The following is a 25,784-nucleotide window of genomic DNA, read 5'->3' as shown; positions in this document are numbered from 1 at the left end:
TTAATCTGCCTCTCACTTGGTACACTTCACATATAAATAGTCAAATCCTATATGATTTACTACAGGCTTCAGCGTTTTCCCTCTAATCATTAAATACTAATTATGGTATAGAGGGCGATATCTTTAGCTGCTAAGTTTGGCCATGTTTCATACAAAAAAGGATACTAGTATGGAGTTTGATCCTTTGGCAAAAGTAAACACGTGGGCTGAGTCTAGCTAGCTACTTCATCTGCTTGGCCACATGCAACATTCACAAATTCCATAACAATTAAAGTAATTTAAGTACTATCTGTTTGTTCATGTGCAAGTGACAGAGACTTTCATTAACCCTTTTTCCAAAAGCAGTAATGAATGATTAGACCAGAACTTTGTTCTTGAAAAGGCTTATTGGTATACTGTGATGCAGGACACAATGAACTTTTTTCAGGTCTTTGGACCACTAGTTATAACAAATGACCCTTCTACTGATTGGTATTGAGTCAGAGAAAAGAACCTAAAGATAGGGTTTATGTTTTGGCTCAGAGATGCAGATAATAAAAACTGTTTTTCATATCTAGCAGGTTTCATATCTTGGTTAAGTTGCAACTTGCAAGCAAACCTCATGCCTTCAATTTTTCAACTTTCAACTTAATTGCTGTGTGTGTTTGTTTATTTTTAGAGTTACAAACTAGATTTTCCTAGTTCTTGCGATAGCCTTATGGCAAATGAGTTTGCATGTCTCCTATCTTTCATGTGAGCAACAATAAGATTAGCATTAATTACTTTGTTCCTGTCATAATTGCCGGTCTTCAATTCCATGCCTTCACTTCTTTTTTTGGTTTTGTTTTCAAATTCAATATTCACTTCTATTTTTTTCATTTTGAGAGTTCAACAACGTGATGCTGTCATGTACAAAATATATTATTGCTTCTTATATCTAACTAATTAAATTGTAATATGGTTTGAGAACTCGAACATTCAACATCATTAGCTATTGTGCCATGCATGAAATGGCCTGAGTTATTAGTATGAACATGTTTCTTATGGGTTTAAATTGTTATATTAAATATAAATATACTCCAGTGTATTTCATTAAGAAATTATTATGATTTAATCTAGGGAATGACTAAGTATCTAAATCCATTTTGGAGTACGGCTAAAGCATACCAAAGCATATTTCAAGTCGGTGTAGTGATGCTAGCAACTTGGTTTTAAATTGCCACCACCCTATATGGAACTATTGTTTTTGTATTATCTAGCAAGTAGGCTTCAGTATAGTATATTCTTCCTAAACCGGCCCAAACCAATGCTCAATGATATTTTGGTATTCCCAACTACTAAAAATATTGGTTGTATATATACTTTCATTATTCGCTGTAAATATCATTTGCATGCGGCAAAAATAGCAATCGTTACTCTTTAATTAAAAGAAGAGATTTATGCTACACCCAATAAGGTCCAATACAGTTGGTAAATAATTAGATATCTTAAGCATGCTCATAGGAAAAAAGACATTTACGCTCCGAAGTCTTTTAGATGAAATTTTAAGACGGTCGCAAATATTTCACAAAATAGATATAATGAAAAAGTCAATTTAAGCTAACCCAGTTGATTGCAGCATATGAATTATTGTAAATTTTTTAATATCTAAATTTAATTCGCATGAATTAAAAAAAATATATGATAAAAGACTAAAAATTTACTTAATGTTTTAATGATGTACTTTCTTGGAACAATACAACCAGGTCCAAGCATTCAATTTGAAGTCATGTGCAATCAATATCATTTTTTAATTTGGTAAAAAATAATTCTTAAATTTCAACGGTGTATGTTTGAATCTAAGCACTAGTTACAAGAAATATATAAGACATTTCTGCCGTAAAATAAACAAAGAAATAATTCACTTTTTACACTAATTAATACTACTTTGAAATGAGGTACCGTATGGTTTAGGTATTCATTACATATTTTATAATGGTTCACAAGAAATTGAGTTTAAATTCTTTAAATAAGGTTGAATTTAAGTCTTATAGATGAAAACATGTAATTGAAAGAAAAATCTTATTAAAGATAATTAATTAAATTTTTCAATAAAGATTAATTATTATTGATATATATTTGGCCGTTTACACTCGTACAATGTTAATAAAAAATCATAAGCAAAATCGATAAATATTATGTATGTTAACCAAAAACAATAAAGTGGCAAAGACCTTTATGCTCTCACACCTTACCCTTAGGAATCAAATATCTTCTAACATTATAATGAAAGTCACCACTAACATTATAGGTAAGTTTCCTCTAGCATGCAAGTTTGAAACATTTTTAAGTGAATGCATTGTACACTCTCAAAGTGAAGTTGCACATTGCATCAATCATGGTCAGTGGATCCTGGTCACAATGTGTGGTAATGGGATTAGCTATGATCATTGGTTGAAGATTAACTATACTGGATTCAAGAAATCTGTGAGACAAAAAAAAGAGATGGTCAATGATATGTCTCATCACCAATATATCTACACTAGAATCTTTACCTCACTCAATATATCTCATGTACAATGTTATAACATGTATGTGGATGACTCCATCATATCCAGGAGATTCTTTTCAAAGTGGTCCTTCATTACAAATTGAGAAATTTGGATTCATATTTGCCCTAGAGTCATGGTCGTGGATGATTGGGCCGAATGAGACTAGAGAAGTTTATTGGTTTTGGGTATCAAGATTAATTTGACCTATTAATAATGATACATTAATTGTTATTTTAGATAAAGGAAGAGGAATTTTGACACTAGGAAAAAGGTAGCATATATCTAGTTTGGTCTCAAAAGCCACTACTAGAAAAAAGTTTTCCACTTCGGTTCTTTAACACATTTCATGACGATTCTAAAATCGTCTTTGAAGTCACCATCATGAAAAGTGAACACTTTTCACGACGATTTTAAAATTGTCTTCACGAAGATGTCTATTAATTTATTAAACATAAAGAATGTTAAAAATTTGATATTTCTAAGACGGTTGTTCCAAAAAAACTGTCTTAGAAAGTCCATTTTTTAAGATGGTTGCCAGAAAAACCGTCTTTAGCAATCGTCTTAGAAAACATGTTTTTTTATTGTCATGATATATAGAAACAGAATGATTTATTCAATAATATACAATTATTACATATGACTTTAAAATTTAGATAAGGAAAGTGGGGTAAAAAGAAACCATGTAGACACTTAATTGCCATAATAATTAATAACCCATAATATGACAAATACCAATAGTTATTATGTAAAGCATTTACATAATCAAATGGATACAGATTTATCCTTCAAAGATAATGTAAAGTTTATTCACAAGGTTCTTTAAAGTCATCCACCTAGTCATCTACTCTCACGGACATAAGGTTTGAGATCATCACAAGATCTAAACACAAACATGTAGAGAATGAGTTATCACATTTCTAAATAAAATATGGATAAACAAATACATAAGCAAGATACATTATAAAAATATTTATCAAATAGCTCAACTTAATACAATCCATGTCACTCAACCACTTTATCATTTAAAAATTAATTTTTAATGACCAATCACATTACACATGAATCATGTTGGATCAGTGGCCTCAATAACTTAAGAGAGATAGACTTAGAATGCAGAAGAAGAAGCAGCAACCAATTTAATAATGTTCTTTAAACATGCAAGAAAAAATTGATTGCAATTAAATAAATGAGATAAGGGAAGAGAGAAATACAAACTCGATTTATACTGGTTCGACCACTTTCCGTGCCTACGTTCAGTCCTCAAGCAATCCACTTGAGATTTTCCACTCTCTTTATAAAACTCCTTTTACAAAGTCTGAACCACACAGGGACAACCCATCCCTTGTGTTCAGGAATCCTTACAACTTAAGAGACCATCGGTCCCTTAATCAATCTCTTTGAATAAGAAGAAGAAGAAGAAGAAGAAGAAGAATTCTCTCTTTAAGATAAGGATATTACAATTGAAGATCCTGGATTAACTCTTAATAGATTTGCAAGTGTTTGTCCAAGAGTTGTTGAGAGAGCATTTGACAATGAAGTTCTGTTGGAATATCTCTCTCTTGCTTTTTGAAGTCAGACACTGATCGAGGCCGTACCCGAATCAAATAAACATTAAAAATACAGTATCTAGGAAGTGATCCTAGGTCGTCTCCCAACGAGCAATGGTCAACCAAATGTTCATAACAGATAGTAATAAAACAGTAACGAATTGGGGGGGGGGGGGGTTGCTTGTTTTTGTAATTTAAACAGCGAGCAAATTTTAATTAGAAAATAGCATAATTAAAACATGTTGTTCCCCTTGATTCACAAGCAAGTCTCTTATCCTAGGTTACGAAAATTTATCCTTAATCAGTTCAGCCACTTAATCCAACCTTAAATTAAATTATTAAGCAAAAATTAACATAAGGCTGTCATTATGTGATTAAGCAACACATTCACCAATTAATCATGAACGAAACTGATTATTAAGCATGAACGTAAATTAAGCATAGAGATAATTAATTAAGCACTAAGCATGCATGGATTAATAGCAACAAATACAGAGTAATTGGTGAAGAGGAAAAATTGAGCATAATTCAATAGTAATAATAAAACCTCAAAGAGAGTTGTGCTTGATCCTCAAGAGAAAACAACGCTGGAGACTTAGCTTTCCATTAATCAGTAGAAAACAAAATTGTAGATTGAAGCAGAAATCGAAATTTTATTGCTACGTGAATAGTAAAAACTGGAATTGCAAAACCTAAAATTATTCTTTCTCCCCCAAACGAAAGGACCCTTAAAACTAGAACCTTGGTGCTGTTATATAGGTTCTTAGCCCCAAAGCTTACAAATCTGTTTTAAGTCCAAGCCCATAAATAAATAAAATAAAATCTTGACAAGATAAGATAAGATTTGATAAAATAAAATCTAGTTGAAATAAAATCTAGATAAGATAAGATAAGATAAAATCTCGATGAAATAATATCTAGATGAGATAAAATCTGGATAAGATAAGATTTGATAAAATAAAATTGTCTGCTCTCTTCAAGTCCAAGCCCAATTCCATATTCAGGCCCAATTGTTTATAATTTTCCTGAAATTAAATTAAAAACACAAAATTAGTCTAGTATGCCCAAATAATAAAACTGCATAATTAATTTGACAATTAAGGCTAATCCGTAATTAAAATGGTGACAAAAAGGGTTAAGAAATAGGAGAAAATGATGACACATCAGACACACATATATATAGGCCCTTCGTGCCTTTTCAAAATGGTTTGAAGAGATGTGTCTTTTCAAAAAACTTTTTCTGAATTTTTTCACTGGTAATCGATTACAGGTTTCTGGTAATCGATTACACAATTATATTTTGAAGAGTCATGACTTTTGAATTTGAATTTCAAGAGTTTCGTTGCTGGTAATCGATTACAAACATTTGGTAATTGATTATAGGTTTAAAATTCAAATTCAAAACCCTTTTTAACAACTATTTTTCATAATTGTCTTTTGATAATCGATACACTGCATAGTAATCGATTACCATTGCCTTGGATGTCTTGGAAACACTTTGTTTTGAGGTAAGGCTTGATCTTGAGTTAATCTTGAAGCAATGCTTTGTTTGTTGAAGCAACCTTGTATTAATCTTGAAGCAATGCTTATCCTTTGAAGTAACCTTGTTTGATTCTTCTTTGGCATCATCAAAATCATGTATTCATACTTTCACAAATCACACACTCGATTCAAGACGTAACAATACTCGCCAATTTCATAATAAACAATTCACAAGCGTTATGCAACAATTATACTTAGACTCAAGCCTACATGCAATGTGGTATCATGTCAATGAAAAACAACACCAGGGTGCTTAAGGGTACATAACAAGACATGTCACACAATGGGTATGTCAAGTCACTCTTACTAAGTAAAATCATAAGGTGACCAGTTATGATCACTCTATTTTACGAGAATGCTCCAACTATATGGGATCAACACAGACTTAAAGGAGCACTCAAACCGAGTGTATTCTTTGGCATCATCAAAATCATGTATTCATACTTTCACAAATCACACACTCGATTCAAGACGTAACAATACTCGCCAATTTCATAATAAACAATTCACAAGCGTTATGCAACAATTATACTTAGACTCAAGCCTACATGCAATGCGGTATCATGTCAATGAAAACAACACCAGGGCGCTTAAGGGTATATAACAAGACATGTCACACAATGGGTATGTCAAGTCACTCTTACTAAGTAAAATCATAAGGTGACCAGTTATGATCACTCTATTTTACGAGAATGCTCCAACTATATGGGATCAACACAGACTTAAAGGAGCACTCAAACCGAGTGTATTTACCCTCAAGGCCTAGACTCCAAAGAATCTATTAGGGCCTCACCTTCCTGATTCAGGTCCAACCTCTAAAAAAGCTTTTGCACGCAGACACTGTTCATGAATTATACAATACCCACGACCTGACACTTGTTTTCAAACATGTTTAACACATTGCACTACAATTTAACACTTCAGATTCCTAACTTGGAACCCTACACTTTCCTTTTAACACCTCGTACATTGTGTTATAATTTAACACCTCAGGTTCTTAACTTGGAATCCTACACTTTCCTTTTAACACCTCACGCATAAACACTTTTCTCAAGGTAAACATTAGTCGTGTTATTGTATAATTCACAACTCACAACACAAGTAATTGTCACATCAAGTGTTAACCACACACTTATTCACAACCATATCTCATGTCCACAATTTAACATCTCACAATGTCACAAACCATCATTACATATTCACATGTATCCCATAGATTAATACATGCTCAATTTATCTCTTACATACAATTTCAATCACAATTTCATGATCTCAATATAACAATTATCACACAAGTCTAGTAAATCTTGTCCAAAAAATAAACAAATTATACAAAAATGCTTCTCACAACATGGGGAGTAAAACCCCTCAAGCAATTTCATATGATCATATCAAAATCAAAGGAATCAAAATGATATATTCAAAAACACGAAAACATCAAGAACACTCAATTTTATCAACCAATTTGCATTGGGGCATTAATTGGTCTGTCAAACAGAAAAATCTCATGATTATAATCGTAAAGGCAGAATTACAATACAATAAACATCCCAAAATAAAATCCTAATTTGATCCTCTAAGAATCCTTACACATGTTCATTCTAACCTCAATTGAGATAAACTCATCCCTTACCTCTAAGCGGGCTCACGTGTGTAGTTCGGTAGTGATAGCGACATCTCTATGATTCCCTAAGATTCCTTAAGTTTTTCTTCTGGTTACTCTGCTAGGGTTTCCAAGCATTAGAGAGAATGAGAAGGGATTGAAGCCTCCATTTCACTGTCTCCATTCAAGGGACATTTCTCTTGCCATAGACATTATTTCACAAATCCCAACGGCGAAGATGTGCGAAAATGAGTTTCAAACATGGTGTTCACATTTCACGATGATCCAACAACGGTTAACAAATCTGAGATCATAGTTTTACAGGGACTAGTTTGAGTATATGCAGAAAAAAGAGAGAATTTTGAGAGAGGGAGTAGGGAAAACGAATTTGAGAGAAATATAGAGCTTAGCGACATATCGTAAATGTAAAAACTGACCTAATATGTGTCTATTTATAGTTAGGATACTCTCAACCTATTATTTACTCTATTTTTTTAGTATTTTATAAAAAAAACTCTATTTTACTCTATCAAATAAATAAATAAAATATTTTTTTCTAAGAACATATATTTATTTCATTTATCTTAAAACCATTATTTTAATTAATAAAACTATTTATTCTTATTTATTTAATTACAAAAACCTCATTATTTTCCTAAAACTTTATTTATTTTTAAAAAAAGCTTTTTAAATTTATTTTTCGAAAAATAGGATATTACAATAAACACTAGCACCAGCACCATCCGTATGTCGCCATCTTAAAAGCCAAAAATGGTGTACACCATCCTCTCTAATTATCATGGACCATTCTTTATAAATATTAATTATAAATTATCACCATATTTTTCTATGAGGAAGCACAACAAGCTTTGTAATTCCATCCTTTTTAATCTACACGATATATTTTAAAGGAAAAATTAATTAAAACCAGACTGAAAAATATAATATATCAGACAAACAAAGGACAAGTGAAGTTCTATTAATTAGACAAATATTAGTTCACCTTGTTGCCTATATCCTATCCCCAAAATGAATAAATCTAGTTTTCAGTAGTTTATTTCTCAAATGACTTCTATACATAGTAGATTGTTTGACTATATAATCTGTTAGACTGCATATCTTTGATTATATAACATAGCAACCTTCAATTGTCCCAAAGAATACAAAAGTTATGCATTAAGAATGACAATAATGTCTTATTTCATTTGAATGTTGTTTAAATAAATATACTAACAAAATTAATTGACATTTTTGACCGATTATATAATCCATTTTCTCGCAGCAACTTTAGCATTTTTTTGAATGTTCCACTAATTACCTCTGTTCACCAATTCAAATATTTCTACATATTCCTTTGTCATTTACTAATTTGCTTTACATGTCATATTATAGATGAGATACGCCCATTCATGTGGATGCTACTAGTGGTGGCTTTATTAATCCTTTCCTTTACCCAGAGCTAGAATGGGATTTCAGACTCCCATTGGTGAAGAGCATAAATGTAAGGGGCCACAAAAGTAGGCTTGTTTATGTTGGCATTGACTGCTATGGCCAATTGAAACCCAATATCCAGGAAGCTGGGCAATTGTCTGCTCTCCTCCCAAAGGAGCAAATTGACCTAAATGCTTGTACCTTGGGGAGCAATCAACAATGTGCTAAGAAGTAAAAGCATTGGCAAATGGATCACCTATCAATCGTATAAATGTAAAACATAATTGGGCAAAAGGTGGGAGCTATTTAGTTACCTAAAGGGTTTAAACCGATGTTGACCTTCTCCCTTGAACCTGAGAGGACCCTCTGGATTTTTTTCACACTCTTCCATTCGATTAAAACACTTGGCCAGGTAAGTGCCTCGCTGAGATGCAACCTGTTATGAATTTTCAGAAATTCAATGTCACATCACTAGGAAGCATGCATCTTATAAATACAGTTGTGAATGCCACAAGCAAATTATGGAATGAACCTAGGTTGTAGCAGGAAGAAATTTCATTTGAGAATCCACTTTAGAAAGTGTAGTTTTTGAGTTCTTCAATATTTAGTTCAGTTGATTCTTTTTTATCATCTCCCTTGGCTTCCTTCAATAAATCAACAATGTTGTGCATCTGTTTATTCTTCAGATATAGCTTAACCTGAGGGTATCTTTCACAGATATCTTTCATGACCTCTTGAAATTGTTTGACTGTAAGTATTCCAGAATTGTCTGTCATCCTTCTTAAAGATCGCTACAATATCTTCCTAAAATGGCCAAAATTAATTCACAATTAACAGAGAGAAAGATAACATTTGAATAGAAATGAGTAATTGTCAATTAATACAACCCTCTAGATTGTCCATTAAGAAAATGTGTAATTTGTTTCAATTTCATAGAAGTTAAATATGTCTCTAACGAAAAATAAAACAAAGAAACTGTAAAGGCCAGACTAAAAATTGCATTACTGATTAGTCTATGGATACGAATGTCACCTACTTACACGTGTATGTAGACGCTAGGAAGCAAGATAATTAGATATTATATAATAGAAATATTGTATAAATTACCATGACTTTTCGCTGGTTTATTGTGGCACAGTCACCGAGCGCATAGACATTGTTGCACCCTTAAACTCTCAACCATTCGTCTGTAGCTAGAGCATGCCTGCTAGCCTGTTCAGAAGAGAAAAAGCAGAGTGAATGACAAATGACTGTGATTAGCAGAATGATATATAAAAACCACCATAGAAACATGATATGGAATTTATGAATTAGCACAGATACAATTCTAATTTCTCAATAACACACCTGACCAATTTGTGCCATAAAATCTTTAATAAATGGACGAGTGCCAATACCAGTTGAGTTTGAATTGAATTGATAATGTTAGATAATACCTTGCACAAGCTATGAGTTGGATGACAGATCCAAATAGAAGAAATGTGTAGTTGGAGGCCAAGCCCATGTTTCTCCAGTGCTTCTTGAGGAGCCCATCAAGAATCTCGATCCACTGCTATAGTTAAGTTGTACGTGTTAAAAATAGATACATACATACATTGAGATTGAAGTATATATGAAAAGTTGCAGAGAGACAAAGTAAGAAGCAATATAATATTTAGAATTTGAGAATGGGAGAGTGGAACCTGGATGACATGGTTCCTGAAATTTAATTCCTCTCTCTCTTTTCTGGTTCTGTATTCAACGTATAGTGTGCTAATGAGGTAAGCAGTCCAGCCACCTAGCAAGTCGTAGAAGACTTCTCCAAGAGTGCCAGAAAGTATTCCCAGTTGGGAAAAATGAGTATGGCAACATAAGCAGAACTTGAGCCACCTGACATGTATATATATGAAAATAATTAAACATTAACTAGAAAAGCATGTAAAGATTGAATCAATGCATTAATTGGAGGACACTAGCTACATGAAATGTAGCATAAGCTATTCTAATCACTTCAGAAACCAACCTCGTTGGAAGCACAGTTAAACCAAGCATCATAAATAGAATCACCATTCCGCATAAAAAGGTTTGTCGGCGTGATTAGGGTTTCCTCCCATCAAGACACAAAACTGGATAACCCTCCCTTGCTGCCCTGTGGATCGCCATCGCCCCCTCAAAGTCCACCGCATCCATGTCCAACTCCTAGCCGTCGTTGTCGTAGCGCTCCAATAGAAACTCCATCGTGTCGAATCGGTCCATCATCGCGACCTTGTGAAGAACAGATTTGTCAATTTTGGCTTTCAGAAGCTTCAACGTGTGGAGGCTCCCAACCCTAATTACGAGCGGTATGGCATGAGGGATTCCGTTGTTGCGGTCGGGTCCATGCCAGCTTGGAGCAAATCCGCGACGATGTTGACATTGACACTGTGCAACAATTGGGAATAGAATTACTCAATTGAACCCTCACTCACTCTCTATTCTCAAAGAATAAGAGGAACACTTCTGAACTTTATTCATGAATGAATGAGAATGTACATAAGGGCGTTTATTTATACCCTCTTAATCTGGATTTTCCTAATGACAACTAACTTGCTAATCAAGCCTCTAATTTCACTTATTACAACTTTCCCCCTCTTCAAACATAGGACTTATCCTCAAGGCCTGTTAGCTCTCCAATCAAAATCTGGAAATTAGGGTTGCATACTGTGTAATTCCTTCCAAACTGCATCTTCTGGCTTGGTATGTTGCCATTGAATCAATACCTCTATGACAGCTCTGTTGCCCTTTTTCTTCATTCTTCTATCCAGAACCACTAGTGGTTGTGGTACAAATTCACCCTCCTCATTGTATAGTGGTAGTTCTTGTGATGCTATGTGAGGACCATGATGTTCTTTTAGCAGCGAAACATGAAATACATCATGTATTCTTGTTCCAGCAGGTAACTCAAGTTTGTATGCTACTTTGCCCACTCTTTCTACTACTTTGAAAGGTCCATAGTACCTTGCAGCCAACTTGTGGAATGCTGAATTTGCCAAACTTAGTTGCTTGTATGGTTGTATTTTCAAGTAAACGAAGTCTCCACAGTTGAATTCTTTGTCTACCCTTTTGAGATTAGCATACTTCTTCATCCTCTCCTGAGCCTTTGTTAAATTATCCTGTAGAAGCTTTGTTATTTGTTGTCTGGTTTTTACCGTATAAGCTACTGCTTCTACTAATGATTCTCCTTGTACTGTAATATTTGGCATAGGAGGAGGGTATCCATATAGTGCTTCAAATGGTGTCATCTTAATAGCTATATGAAACTTAGTGTTATACCACAATTCTGCCAAGGCTATATATTTTGTCCATTTCTTAGGTAATTCACCGGTAACACACCTCAAGTATCCTTCTATAGTCTTGTTTAATGCCTCTGTTTGTCCATCAGTTTGAGGGTGGAAGGCTGTGGATTTAAGCAATTTAACTTCATGTTGTTGCATCAACTCAGACCAAAAGGCACTCATAAAGATGTTATCCCTATCAGAAATGATCTCGGATGGCCAACCATGTAATCTTACAATGGTGTCCATAAATACTTCTCTTATTTTAGCTGCTCCAAAAGGGTGAGCTAATGGTATAAAATGAGCATACTTTGTGTATCTATCACAAACCACAAAGATAATTGTCATTCCATTAGATTTAGGGAGCCTCACAATAAAATCCATTGAAATGGACTTCCAGGCTCTATCTAGGACAAATAATGGCTGAAGCAATCCAGTAGGCATTTGTAACAATGGTTTGTTTTTCTGGCAGATATGGCATTCCAGCACCCACTTCCTGACCTCCCTCTGCAATCCCTTCCAATAAAATTGTTCTTTAATCCTCCTATATGTTAGATCGTCCCCTGAATGTCCTCCAGTTACAGTGTTGTGGTAGTGATGCAAGATCCTTTCTTTCATTTGCAGATCTGCTCCAATTACCACTTTTCCTTTTCTTCAAAGAAATGTGCCATCAAATGTGTATTGCTTGTAAGAACCCTGATTTATCCTGATTTGGTCCACTATCTTCTGTAATTTTGTATTAGTTTTCCATGAATCCTTGGCCTCCCTCAGTAACTAAGATGTGACTTGGAAGATTGTTGTTATGCTTCCTTGTTTCTGCCTTGACAGTACATCAGCTACCACGTTTTCTTTTCCATTTTTATACTCAATACTGAAATCCAATCCCATGAGTTTCTCTAATCCCCAATTCTACATCAAGGTTGTTGGAGGTTGCTCAAGAAGGTGCTTTAATGCTTTTTTATCAGTCTTGATTATGAAGTGTTGTCCAAGGAAGTAGTGTTGCCATTTCTTCACAGCAAATAATATAGCATAGAATTCTTTCTCATAGGCTGATAGTAATTGATACTTTGGGCCCATGGCTTTGCTAATGTAGGATATTGGGTGGCCTTTTTAAAGAAGTACAACACCAATACCTACTCTTGAAGCATCTCTTTCAACTGTGAAAGGTTGACCAAATTCTGGTGAAGCTAATATCGGAGCAGATGTCAAGGCCTGTTTCAATTTAGCAAATGTTGATTCAGTGTCTTCTGTCCATCTGAATTCAATGTCCTTCTGCAGTAGTTGTGTAAGTGGATTAGCAAGCTTCCCATAGTTCTGAATAAATATTCTATAGTAGCCTGAGAAACCTAAAAATCCTCTTAATTCTTTTACTGTCTCAGGTCTTGGCCACTGTTGGATTGCCTTAATTTTATCAGGATCTAGATGCACCCCTTTGGCAGAAATCAAATGCCCCAAGTAATTGATTTTGGTCATGCCAAAGCTGCATTTTTTGTAGTTGAGTGCCAAGCTATGTTCTTGTAGTATTTGTAGTGTAGTGTGCAGGCATTGAATGTGTTTTGACCATGTCTTGGTATAGACCAAGATGTCATCAAAGAAAACCAAAATGAACTTCCTATGGTGCTCCCTGAAAATATCATTCATCAGATTTTGAAATGTGGGTGGTCCATTGTTGAGTCCAAAAGGTAACACAACCCACTCATAGTGCCCACTATGGGTTCTAAAGGTAGTTTTATGAATGTCTTCCTCTACCATTTTGACTTGGTTGTATCCACTTCGTGAGTCCATTTTAGAAAAGTAACTCGCACCATTTAATTCATCCAATAGATCTTCTATTAAAGGCATAGGGAACCTGTTCTTTATTGTCAAAGCATTTAATTTTCTGAAATCAGTGCAACATCTCCATGAGCCATCTTTCTTTTTAACCAAAACTAATGGCGACACATAGCAGCTTCCACTTTCTCTGATAACCCAAGTGTTGAGTAAAGCCTTAACTTGTCTTTCTATTTCCTCCTTTTGAGCATGTGGATACCTGTATGGTTTCAAACAGAATGGTTTATCAGTAACCAAGGAGATTTTGTGATCATACCGTCTTTTGGGAGGCAACATTGTGGGCTCATTGAATAGTTGTTGGTATGTCTCTAACAACTAATGCATTTTAGATTCCTGTTCTTGAGTCAACTTGTGATCCTCCAACGATATCTCATTATAGCAAACTGGTCCTGGCAGTGCTACTAACATGGCCTAGCAATGAGCTAGTTTTAATTTACCTTCCAATTCCATGATGTTCTCTGAAATCTGCTCACCTTGTAAGTAGACCAGTTTTCCTTGATGTTGAAACTGCATTGTCAGCTGAGCATAATTCCAATTGATGTCACTTAGTGTCTTGAACCACTGCATACCCAGAATCACCCCAAAAATACTGCTAGGAAACACTAAAAAATCAGCTTGAAAAATATGATCACCAAACTGCCATTTTACCTGAGTACAACTTCTAGTAATAACCATTTGTTTATCAGATGCAATCATAATTGGAAATTTTTTTATGCTTTGAGACTTAAGTCCGAGTGATTTTACCCACTTGGCACTAATGAAGTTGTGTGTACTTCCAGTGTCCATTAAAAAAGGCACTAGTTGTTTCTTAATTAAGCCTGTCATTTGCAGGATGTTCCCCCCAGCTACAACTTGTAATGCATTAAGGGATATATGAACATCTGCATCCCTAATTAAATCCAGACTTTGTTCTACTAATTCAGTTTCCTGCTCCCGTTCATCTTCAGATGTAAATTCAGCAGTCATATTATCTTGTGCACCGAAAATAGCAGTTAGTTTACACTATACTTTACATCGTTGCTTATGATCCCTATCCCATTTTTCACCACAAAATCTACATAGTCCTTTTGCAATTCATTCACTAATTTGCTTCCTAGAGCTGAGATTTGTGGATGATACCTTAGAATTTGTTGGCAGTGTTGAAAATGTAGGATTCTGAGATTGACTTTGTTGTAAGGTGGTGATTGGATAACTTTTAGTTTGGGGAGATGTAGAAGACCAAGATCTTGTATATCTGACTTGAGATTCAGAACTTACGGATTTTGCTGGTGAGAATTTCTTTGCCATTTCTTGAAGGACCCCCTCTTGTAATCTTGCAATTCGTATAGCTTCTTGAATTGTCTTTGGCCTATGAACCCTTACTGATTTCTCAAGCTCAGGGTTTAACCCAGAAAGAAAGAAACTTAATGCTAAATCTTCTGTAATTAATACTCAAGCTAACAATGTGTCAATGTTTTATCGATCAAGGGGCCATCTTGCTTCAATCTTGCAATTTTTGCTATTGGATCATCGAATGCACCCGTGTTGAATCTGCTTCCCGCATCGTGAATGATTTGTTGCCAAGAATTCCCTTTGTTATTGTTGTTCTGCACGCAAAGGCTTTACCACCCATCAATAGTAATAACAAACAACTTCTTTGTTCTTCAGGGGTAGGCGTTTCACTGTGATGATCTTTGTCGTTCGTGATTTTCTTGCCGGCATTCATCGCTGTGATTTCTACTATGAGGCTTTCAATCGATACCTGCACTGTTTCCAATGTTTTATGCATTGATTCTTGACGATCAGAGAGATTCTTTTCATAGAATTCCATGCGAGTCTCGAGTTCCTTCGTGGTCACCATCGTCACCAAGCTAATCTGATACCAATGTAACAATTGGGAATAGAATTATCGAATTGAACCCTCACTCACTCTCTATTCTCAAAGAATAAGAGGAACAATTCAGAACTTTATTCATGAATGAATGAGAATGTACATAAGGGTGTTTATTTATACCCTCTTAATCTGCATTTTTCTAATGACAACTAACTTGCTAATCAAGCCTCTAATTTCACTTATTACACATTGCCTCATTCAACAACAGGTTTGAGAAGCCTCGTGAGCTTCGGTTTCGTGCATGTGGATATGGATTTGGCGAATAGGTTGTGTGATTGGGGAATTTGGGAGACAAGAAACTCAGTGATGTGGGGTCAGGTTTGGAGAAGAGGTGGCAGAGATGTTAGACCATTAGGTTAATATTAAGAATAAGAAGAGAAAGAAGAATAAAGGTTTGGTTAGGTTACAAATAGGTCGGAAAGTGGAGGAAGAAGGTGTGGTGGTACCACTGTTGCTGGTGGCTTGCTGGCATTGGCAAATGGTGAGGATGTTGGAGGAAGGTGCTTACCTTCGTAGAGAGGGAACTTTAAACTTTGATGGTGGTGGCATCGGAGTGAGAGCGCAAGAGTGAGGTATGTGAGCACGAGAAGAAAGGAACGGGCGCGAAGAGGAATGAAAACGACCGAAGTGAAATTGAAAAAATAAAGTCCATTTAAGATAGTTCCTTTGTAAAACTAACATCGAATATCTTATTCAAACATCAATTTTTATTAAAATCATTTTTGAATAGACGTTTCAACATTGATTCCTTTGTAAAAGTTGAAATTATTTATAAAATGATCATTGTAATTTTTAAGACATCAATTTTGTTAGAAGCGTCTTTGATTCTATGTAGAAAAGCATAGAAAGCTTTAAAATCTTAAGGAACAATATGTGGTAAATGTCTAAATGACGTGAACATATATAAACCAAAGTAGTTGTTAGTTATATACAGGAACGTGTGTAGGGTAAAATTTGTTGCTTGAAAGTCTCAAGCCCATTCAGGCACGGGATTACAGGTTTTTTTCTAACAAAAAAAAGTTGTGACATTTCATTTGTAAGTAAAACATGGATACAGGTGAGAATATAATCAAATAATAGTTGTGAGCATAAAATTGTGAAGCTCTTGTTACTTTAGTAGCTTATGAGTTACACGGTTAACTAGTTTCTTATAAAATTCATCTAGAGTTAGAAATATTAGAAAAAATAGTCCTACATTCCGGATAAAATAAGTATTTTTTTTATTGATAGTGGTGTATAATATTTTTAGATTTTAATTTTTTTCACATCAATCGTAACAATTTAATGATATTAGCAATGGTAAAATTGGTACATAATAACAATTATGTAGTTAAATTTAAAATAATTCACAATATTTTATTTTAATTAATAATTAAAGATAAAATTAAGAAATAAATTATTATGTGTATATAATATGTGTATAATATGCGTACATACGTTTATTATATAGGTTTAATAATTTTAATTTAATAATATATATTTTAAAAACAATAATATTATAAAAAGCTAGACGTATATATCTATAACAGTAAAATTAAATTCGTATCAATAATTATGCTCAAATTTTCAAAAAATAGTTACTTTAAATTTATTTTATGAATAGCAATAATAAACGTAATAAATCTATAAATATGCCATTAAATTTAAATAATTCATATTTATTTAATTAATAATTTAAGGTAAAAATTGAAATAAATAAAATTGTGATAAATAATTAAAAATTAAAAACTGGATTGGCAATACAAAGTAGCATTAAGGTTCATATTTAAGTTCCATAAAATATTAGACGGTGGACCCATGTAATGCACGGAAAATTTGAGGTGTAAATATATATATGAAAATAAGTTGGCAACTTCTTTAAAATTACTATATAAAATAAATTGTTTATAACAAATCATAATGTGATAAATTTTATTTTGTAGTATAATATTTTAAATTATATTTTATATTTTAATAAACCTGTATACAACACTATACATTACACCCAGTACTGCCTACTGAGATAAAGAGTTAACAAAGTAAAAAGCAAGAAATTCAAAAAAATGAATAAAATATAATACCAAAACTTAATGCTTGTTTAGTACATTATTTATGTGTAACTATTCTTAACTTTTCTCATTTTGATATTCTTAGTCAAAGAGAAAGCAAAAAATAAGAAAAAAACAAAAAAGAGCTGGCAGAGTTGTTGTCCTAGCTCTTAGACCTGAACAAGCCGAGACCCAAAACTCTCTTCATCTTCCTAAAGATACCAGAGTTCTTCGATTTAGTGGGCACTGCTGAAGCTAGCTCTCCTGCCAATAATTAATGATTCAGACTAATTGCCAATAACAATGACCATCAATCAATACACCAGAGTATTTAGGTCAAAAGATACGCAGATCAAATTTTCTAGTGCTTTTGAACTTGGATTAATGAATTAAGGGTCTGTTTGGATAAACTTATCCAGAAATATTCTAAGAGAAAACGTTAAGAAAAAAGAATTAAATAAACTTCTCTATTTAAATTAACTTATCCACAGACTTATTTGTATAAGCTGTGGCATCTTTTAGAGAAGTTATATGAAAGAACTTCTACAAATTAGATTTATGCATAAATTAATTATAACTTATGAGAAAGTTCATTTCATCTTTTTTTCCTAAAGATAACAGAGTTCTTCGATTTGGTGGGCAATGCTGAAAGCTAGCTCTCCTGCCATAATTAATGATTCAGACTAATTGCCAATAATAATGACCATCAATCAGTATGGCACACGGAATATTTAGGTTAAAAGATACATAAATGAAATTTTCTAGTGCTTTTGAACTTGGATTAATGAATTAAGGGTCTGTTTGGGTAAGTTTAACCAAAAACACTTCTATGAGAAAAAGTTAAGAGAAAAAAATTAAATAAACTTCTCTATTTAAACTAACTTTTGCACAGAATTATTTGTATAAGCTCTCTCGTCTTTAAAGAAGCTATATGAGAAAACTTCTATAAATTAAATTTATGCATAAGCTAATTTTAACTTATGGAAAACCTCATTTCATTTTTTCTTCTTATTATCTTCTCCTAGAATAAGCTTAAGCAGGCTCTAAAACCGATAAAAAGAAAGGCTCTAAATAATGATAAAATACAAAATATAAGGACCATCCATAATGATGAATCGTTAAAGGCACTAAACACAAAACAACTTAAATCAAATACCTGTACCCTCAGGCACATTATAAGGAGAAGGCGCTTCAGAGTTTATTAGAAGATAAGGTTTCCTTGCCCAGTACTCTTGAAATCTCTGTTTAGCATACTCCTTGTAGTCAAAGTCGATAGTGTTTACTTGTGCCTGAACAAATTAATCAGAAGATGAGACAATGAAGAATGAATTTCCTACCCTATTTACTACAGCGTATATTATACAGTATATGTGGGATTTCTAATGGTCCAATATGGAGAAATTATCTTATGCTAATGGCAACAAAATACATAATATGAGCAGCTCAGACGGGAGAATTTAAAAGTTCATAAAAACCCAAATGCAGTATATGTACGGTCCCCTTTATGGAGTGCAACTATTTCTTGTCACCGTGACCTTTAGGATTAGTCTTTCTACACCCACAAGTGCTTCTCTTACAAGAGAAAACACATTTCAGAGAGGCTAAATAATAAAGTTCTTTTTAACTTTTTTCTTAAAACCTCAAATTTGTAAATTTTGTCCCAAAAGAAAATAAAAGCTTTGTTTAAACCAACATGCAAAAGCACTGTGGTAGGAGAGTAGGTGTCTGACCTAACAATAACATTTTCAGGAGAAATATGCTTTATGACACAGCAATAGAAAAATGCAATTGCCATTTGTTTCATCAGTTGTAATAATGAATGATGATGATAATACTACCAACAAAAAGCAATTCACATCTATTATTCATGCCTACCTGGTTGTTCTAAGAAAAGCATTGGTAGAATTCAGCATTACTTATTTTCAGTAGCATGTAATGTTTATTTTTATGGAAATGGTGCACAAAAAACAGTTGGATGGAATTACTTCTCTCTCTAAGGACTCAGCTAAATTATTCCCTGAGAAAGTGAAGATACCGAAATTATTCCCCAAACGCCCCAGAATAGATGATTTGCAAGTGTATACTTCTCAATTTCTTGAAGTAGCTGCTCCACTTCACTGTCACTAGGCTGCTCACCTGCACTCAAGACCCACAATTTCAGGAACACAGCATGATAATTCCAGTCCATAAGGTGATGCATGGTTATTTAAGTGTCAAATACAAGGGCATATTGATGATTCATCTGTACTCTTTGTTTAATTTAAACCATACAACTTGGCTATTCCAATATGAAATAGATCATCAATGTCAGTAAATTGAAAGCAAACACCATTTTTTCTTATAATGTTTTATGGTAGAAGATGAATAATGAATCAATCTTACAATTTAAATGACAAACAAGACAGCCATGAAATACAATCTCTTAACATTATAGAGAGATTTAAAGAAATCCATTACCGGAGGTACTCAGATATGCCTGCACAAATCTTTGACGCTCCTCAAAATCTGTCAAGAGAACCATCCAAATAAAAACTCATTTTTCACAATATGATAAGATGATTGAAAATAAATTCAAAAGTCCACATGGCCACGTACCAGGATATTTATTGTAGTCAAGGATATGAGGCTCTTCTGTATGATAGTTAGCAGCCATCTCACAGAAGTGGTTTGCTATATCAAATGCTACAGGATTATAACTAGCATATTCATAGTCCTGTTGCAAAAGGTAGCATTTTAAATCGTATTTGCTGGTTATGGCCCATTGATCCCTTGGCAAAATAAAACCAAGAGTAAACCAGTTTCTCGTACATTTAGCCATGTTTAAAATATATAAATAAAAACAAAGGAGAAAAGTGATCACATACAGATATATAGCATCATTCACAATCTCACATCATATATGTCATCAACCAAATAGATTCCATAGTCTCCCAAGAAATACAGAAGAGAGCTTAAGCAATAAAGAAACCAATAACATTCAACATTCATCAAGCAATAACTAAGATCGCCTAAAGTCTTAAAGCCACATTTAAGTACTATCCTGTCAAAAATATGACTATGGTATTCTTTTATAGTGATCTTTTTCTTCTTGTTTTGGTCAAGGCTATGGTGACATTTGTTTCAAGGTATGTTGCATTCCTAGCTATATTGTTTCCAGGAATATTATTCATGAGTAAATTCAAAAATACATTTTGGTTGGCTATATTCCTACAAATAATTTCTAAAATTCACAACGATTAGAATAAAAAGTAAAAGTAGAAATAGAAGTTACAACAATTTAAGTAAGAAAATAACTTCACATATTCCTATGAGAAATGAGAATATAACGTTTCAAATTCCCACCACTCACCAGGAACAAAAATGGATAAGGTCTTACTACTTTCTTGGGCACAGACAATATTTGAGATTGAGAATAATATTTTAATGCTCAATAAATATGGGAATGTTACATTCTGAAGTTCACGTTCCCAGAAATAAACTTCATAACTTGTGGTACATTTCAATGAGCAGGGTCCACAAGACATTTTAAAGTGTAACAGAATTTTCTACTACTTAGTGAAAAATCATTTTATCAACGTATACAAAAAGAAAAATTGGCAGCAATTCTTTATGCTATAAGTACAACTAATTATTTCCTCAGAGAAGCACCCATGGAAAATTAAGCACTATATCATTTCCCAACAAAGGAGTTATCAACAAAACCATTATTTTACTAACTACCGCAAAGAGAAACTCACTATGATGGTCACAGAATTTGTCTCTTCATCAAGCATTATGTTACCATATTGTAAATCATTGTGGCAAAATTTTATTTGTTGGTGAGAGCCTGATAGTTCCTTTTCCAAAATAGAGATTTCTTTGTCGATTGTATCCAAATAAAAAGCTTCAACTTCTTTAGGGGACGATAAACGTTTGGCTTCACTAAGCCAATTTCTGAAATAATGTAACAAAAATATTTGAGAAATGATCAAGGAGTAATTAAAACACGGAAGTGTTAAAATAATGTTATTTGAATAAAATTTATAAAAGAGCTGGTTTCTTATTGCCTTCATTTTCCAAATATAAACTCTCCTATACATATTTAATGGAGATGCTGGAACAGGTGTTTAAATAGCACATACCGCAATCTATCCCAAAGATGGACTTTCTTTTCACCAGGCATATCTAGATCATGGAACTCCTTCATTTTGGCTGCTATAAGAGCAGAAATAGATGGATCACGTAGATCAGATGCTGATAATGTCTGAAAAATTCACAATCAAATGTATGAACACGTCAAGTTCTTAACTGCTGTAGAGGTCAATAAAAGAAAGAAAGGAGCCATGCTTAAATTTTACAAACCATTTATATAGTAGGATAAACAATGAAAATTGAATGTAGTTCAAAGTTGTATAGTGCATCCAATATAACAAATTGCTAAAAGGTAGTTGAAGCAGTATCAATATTAAGACAAAATAAAATAAAAAACATCAGATTACCCGTGCATGGATAAACTCTTCAACACGGCCATTCGTAAATCGTCCTAGTAGACGAGGACCTTGCCCATTCTTTGACATGAATTCAAATGTGTGGATCTCATTATCCCTATCAAAGAACACGTCCACACCCTCACCATACATTCTAACAAGAACCTTTCGTGACAATTCCCCTGTCATAGTTGGCCACTTTATCTGGAATACCTCATTCGTCATTGCCCCTTTGAGAGGGATCACCTGCAATGCATTTGCATCAAGTACATCCTCCCATTTACTTGCCAATGATTTCAGTATCTCCTTTGCTTCTTCTGGGAGGCGATCTGCTTTGTTGCTTACAGGGGTTTCAACACCATTTCTTTGGCTGTTTTCAGGCATTTCAACAGCATCTGCTACATCTTCTACAAAACTTTCTGCAGTACCCTGTTCATCCTTTACAAGTTTCTCTGTAGCTTCTGTTTGGTTGTTTAAAGAATTTTCTATAGCATCTGCTGCTTGGTCATGTGGAGGATCTCCTGCACTACGTGCTGATAGGTTTTTTGCAGAATTCTCTGCACCATCTGCAGCTTGGTCATTTGGAGGATCTCCTGCACCAGCTGCTGCATGGTTCTTTGCAGAATTTTCTACACCACCTGCTTGGTAGTTTAACAGATTTTCCTCACTACCTGCTTGTTCACTTTCAGGATTTTGTGCAAGATCTATTAGGTCATTTGAAGGATTTTCGGCACTACCTGCTGCACGGTTCTTTGTGTGATCTTCTGCAACACCTGCTTGGTCGCTTAACAGATTTTCCACACTACCTGCTTGTTCACTTTCAGAATTTTGTGCAAGAAATATTAGGTCATTTAAAGGATTTTCTGCACCACCTGCTGTTCGGTCCTTTGTGGGATCTTCTGCACCACCTGCTTGGTCATTTACCATATTTTCTGCAATACCCACTTGCTCACTTGCAGGAATTTGTTCCACATTTTTTTGGTCACTTGCAGGATTTTCAGCACCTCCAGTTTCAGGAATTTCTGCACCACCTTGTTGATCACTTACAGGATTTTCTGCATCTAGTGCTTTGTACTGTACAAGATTTTCTGAAGTACTACTGGTGTTGTCCTTTATTGGATTTTCTGAAGGACCTGTGGTGCGGTTTTCCTGACATTCTGCTGCACCCTGTGTGCTGTTCACAAGATCTTCAGTTGCACCCATTGCAAAAACTTCCAAAACTTTTAGTACAGCAAAGATTTACTGAAAATATCAACTTTCCTTTATTTGTGAATTCAAGACCTGAAAAAGAATATAAAACAGAATCATTCAACTCATCAAAATGATATCCAAGAAATTCTTGACCACAGCAACAAAATAGCATGATGCAGTTCCCTACTGCTGCCCCTAGTGAATTGATACAATAAGTATTTCATTCAAAAGCAACATCATGGGATGATCGGAGACTGATGTAAATCATAAAATTAAGCCCAAGATTTTTTAGCATTGAAATTGGTAAACAATGAGTAAGTATCTCATTTATTTTCTGATTAGCAAAGATGCCAAAAAGAAGAAAAGTCTAAATTGTTATTTTTTTGGTAGGCAAGGTCTAAAATGGATAATGGCCACTCCCAGTACAAGTCATTCTTAAAAAAAATTACAGATTAGGCAAACAATAAAAAATTGGATAGATAAAAGGCATACAATCACCAACCAAAATCGCTAGAAAACCATACATCAACCTGGTAAGCCATAACAATGTAAAATTAGACAAATTTCATGAAATGCATCAGGATTATTATTTTCTGACCTATTTCTCAGAGCCCAAACAACTTACAGTTTTAAACGTCTCATCCTCCTTTTCACTGATTTCCCTTATTCCACAAACTAGGCTTTCTACTTAGGACCGCATTGATTAATATGCAAAACCATTTTCTAACAACTTTTAATGGATAGAATTGTATTAACAAATTCCACTTCTTATCTTATGTATTCTATCCATTAACTTTCTTCCCAATCAAACGTAAGGCAGATTTCAAACGCCACAAATTGCATCATCCTTCTCAAATCTCACTGAAGAGCGCGATAAACACAGAAACTCACACAAGAACATAATGCTTCACAATTTCCTTAATTCCACAAACTAGGCTTTCTGCTTCGAACCGCATTCATTAAAACGCAACCGGAAAAAATCGATATGTAACTAACCACAATTCAATTGCAACATTACAACTGCGTGCATCAAAACCATTTTTTAACATCAACTTTCTTCCCAACAAAACATAACACAGATTTCAAACGCCACAAAAACAGAGAAACTCTCGTGACAGAGACGGCATTGAAGATAACTAATGAATTCAAAAGAATAATAATAATTGAAGATTATAAAAACACGAACCTCAACAGAATATTCGGGGGAGAACCGCGAGGCAGCGCGCGGAGGTATGGCCGCCGGAGAAGAGGTTGTTTGATGAGAGAGAAAGAGAGAAGATTTCGAGAGAGAGAGAGTGATGGTTGAGAGTTTCGAGGGAAATGCCGAATGCGTTTATATATATATATATATATATATATATATATATATATATATATATGTATGTATGTGTGTGTGTGAGGGAAAGGGTTGTCTAAATTTCTTTTCCACCGCCCATGAACAAAGGTGGTGATGGTGCTGCATGCTATTATGCTAATTGCTACGCATCTAATTTCAATTTGGAGGATTTTTTTAGTTTTTGAAAATAATAAGGTTAAAATTAGACTGCTGCTTTCTAAAATTATGCCAAAAATGTTGTAGTATGTTTTGAAATTATGAAAATTGAAATTGAAATGACTGGCGTTTAGTAGTTTCATAAACTAAATGTCTTGTTCTTAATTTTAAATATTGAGAATATTTTTAAAAAACTATTAAAATTTAATTTAGAGATGACATATGATGAGTTGAAAGGGATGAATGAGTAAAGAAATTAAGTATAAAGATAAAAATGAAATGAGAATAATATGGAAAGTTAAATGATTTTTTTTTATGAAATTGAATTGTGTTGAGTGAGATAACATTCAATGATCAAGCTCTTTCTCTATTATTATTTGAATATTAATTAATAATATACTTAGTAGCTTCTTCCCTTATTGACAAAATGAGTTAACCCACCAACCTAAATGGATTTAAAGTGTCAGTTTGTTTTGTTCTTGCCTGGTTGATCCATTGACCCGTCAAAATTAAAATACTAAGAAAAAATAAATTATAAGTATATTTTAATTAATTTTATCTTTTATTAAATAATAAATACTTACTAAAAAATTGAATGTATCATCTTAAATTTTGAATAATAATTTATTTAGACAAAACTAAACTAATTAAAAATTGATAATTATGTGTAAAATATCAAAATAAATACTAAATTATTTTTTTAATAAAAATGGATTGACAGGTTATATATCAAAATAGGTTGGGTCCAACATGTTTTACCATCCATATCCCTATCGATTATATATCAAGTTTTTTTTTATATAATTTTACTATCCCATCCCCCGGACACAAATATCTCATTTATTATTTTATTTTTATTATTTATTTTCCTTCATTATTATTTTTCTTTTAATTTTTAGTTGCAATAAGTTTCAAACTTACATTTTAAATATTTTTAAATTTTCTTTTATAGATTATATTTGAATTATTGGAAAATAAA

The 25,784-nt window shown here is 33.5% G+C and overlaps 1 protein-coding gene across 1 annotated transcript; it reads right to left on the bottom strand.

The window, feature by feature from the left end:
- Positions 1 to 17,717: 17,717 nt before the first annotated feature.
- On the bottom strand, positions 17,718 to 24,648 carry LOC547867 (probable choline kinase 2). Its single transcript, XM_003523895.4, has 9 exons — positions 24,500 to 24,648; positions 22,135 to 23,403; positions 21,778 to 21,899; positions 21,394 to 21,589; positions 20,252 to 20,369; positions 20,114 to 20,161; positions 19,692 to 19,792; positions 18,813 to 18,945; positions 17,718 to 17,920 (listed from the first exon to the last, which is right to left on the bottom strand). Exons 2-9 carry the CDS (start codon positions 23,323 to 23,325, stop codon positions 17,820 to 17,822), a joined length of 2,010 nt encoding a protein of 669 aa, XP_003523943.1. The 5' UTR covers positions 23,326 to 23,403; positions 24,500 to 24,648; the 3' UTR covers positions 17,718 to 17,819.
- Between the last annotated feature and the right edge of the window lie 1,136 nt (positions 24,649 to 25,784).

The sequence above is a fragment of the Glycine max genome, chromosome 4 (assembly GCF_000004515.6).
Source record: "Glycine max cultivar Williams 82 chromosome 4, Glycine_max_v4.0, whole genome shotgun sequence".
In the NCBI taxonomy this organism is placed as follows: Eukaryota; Viridiplantae; Streptophyta; class Magnoliopsida; order Fabales; family Fabaceae; genus Glycine; species Glycine max.
This window is presented reverse-complemented; position numbering and strand designations above follow the sequence as displayed.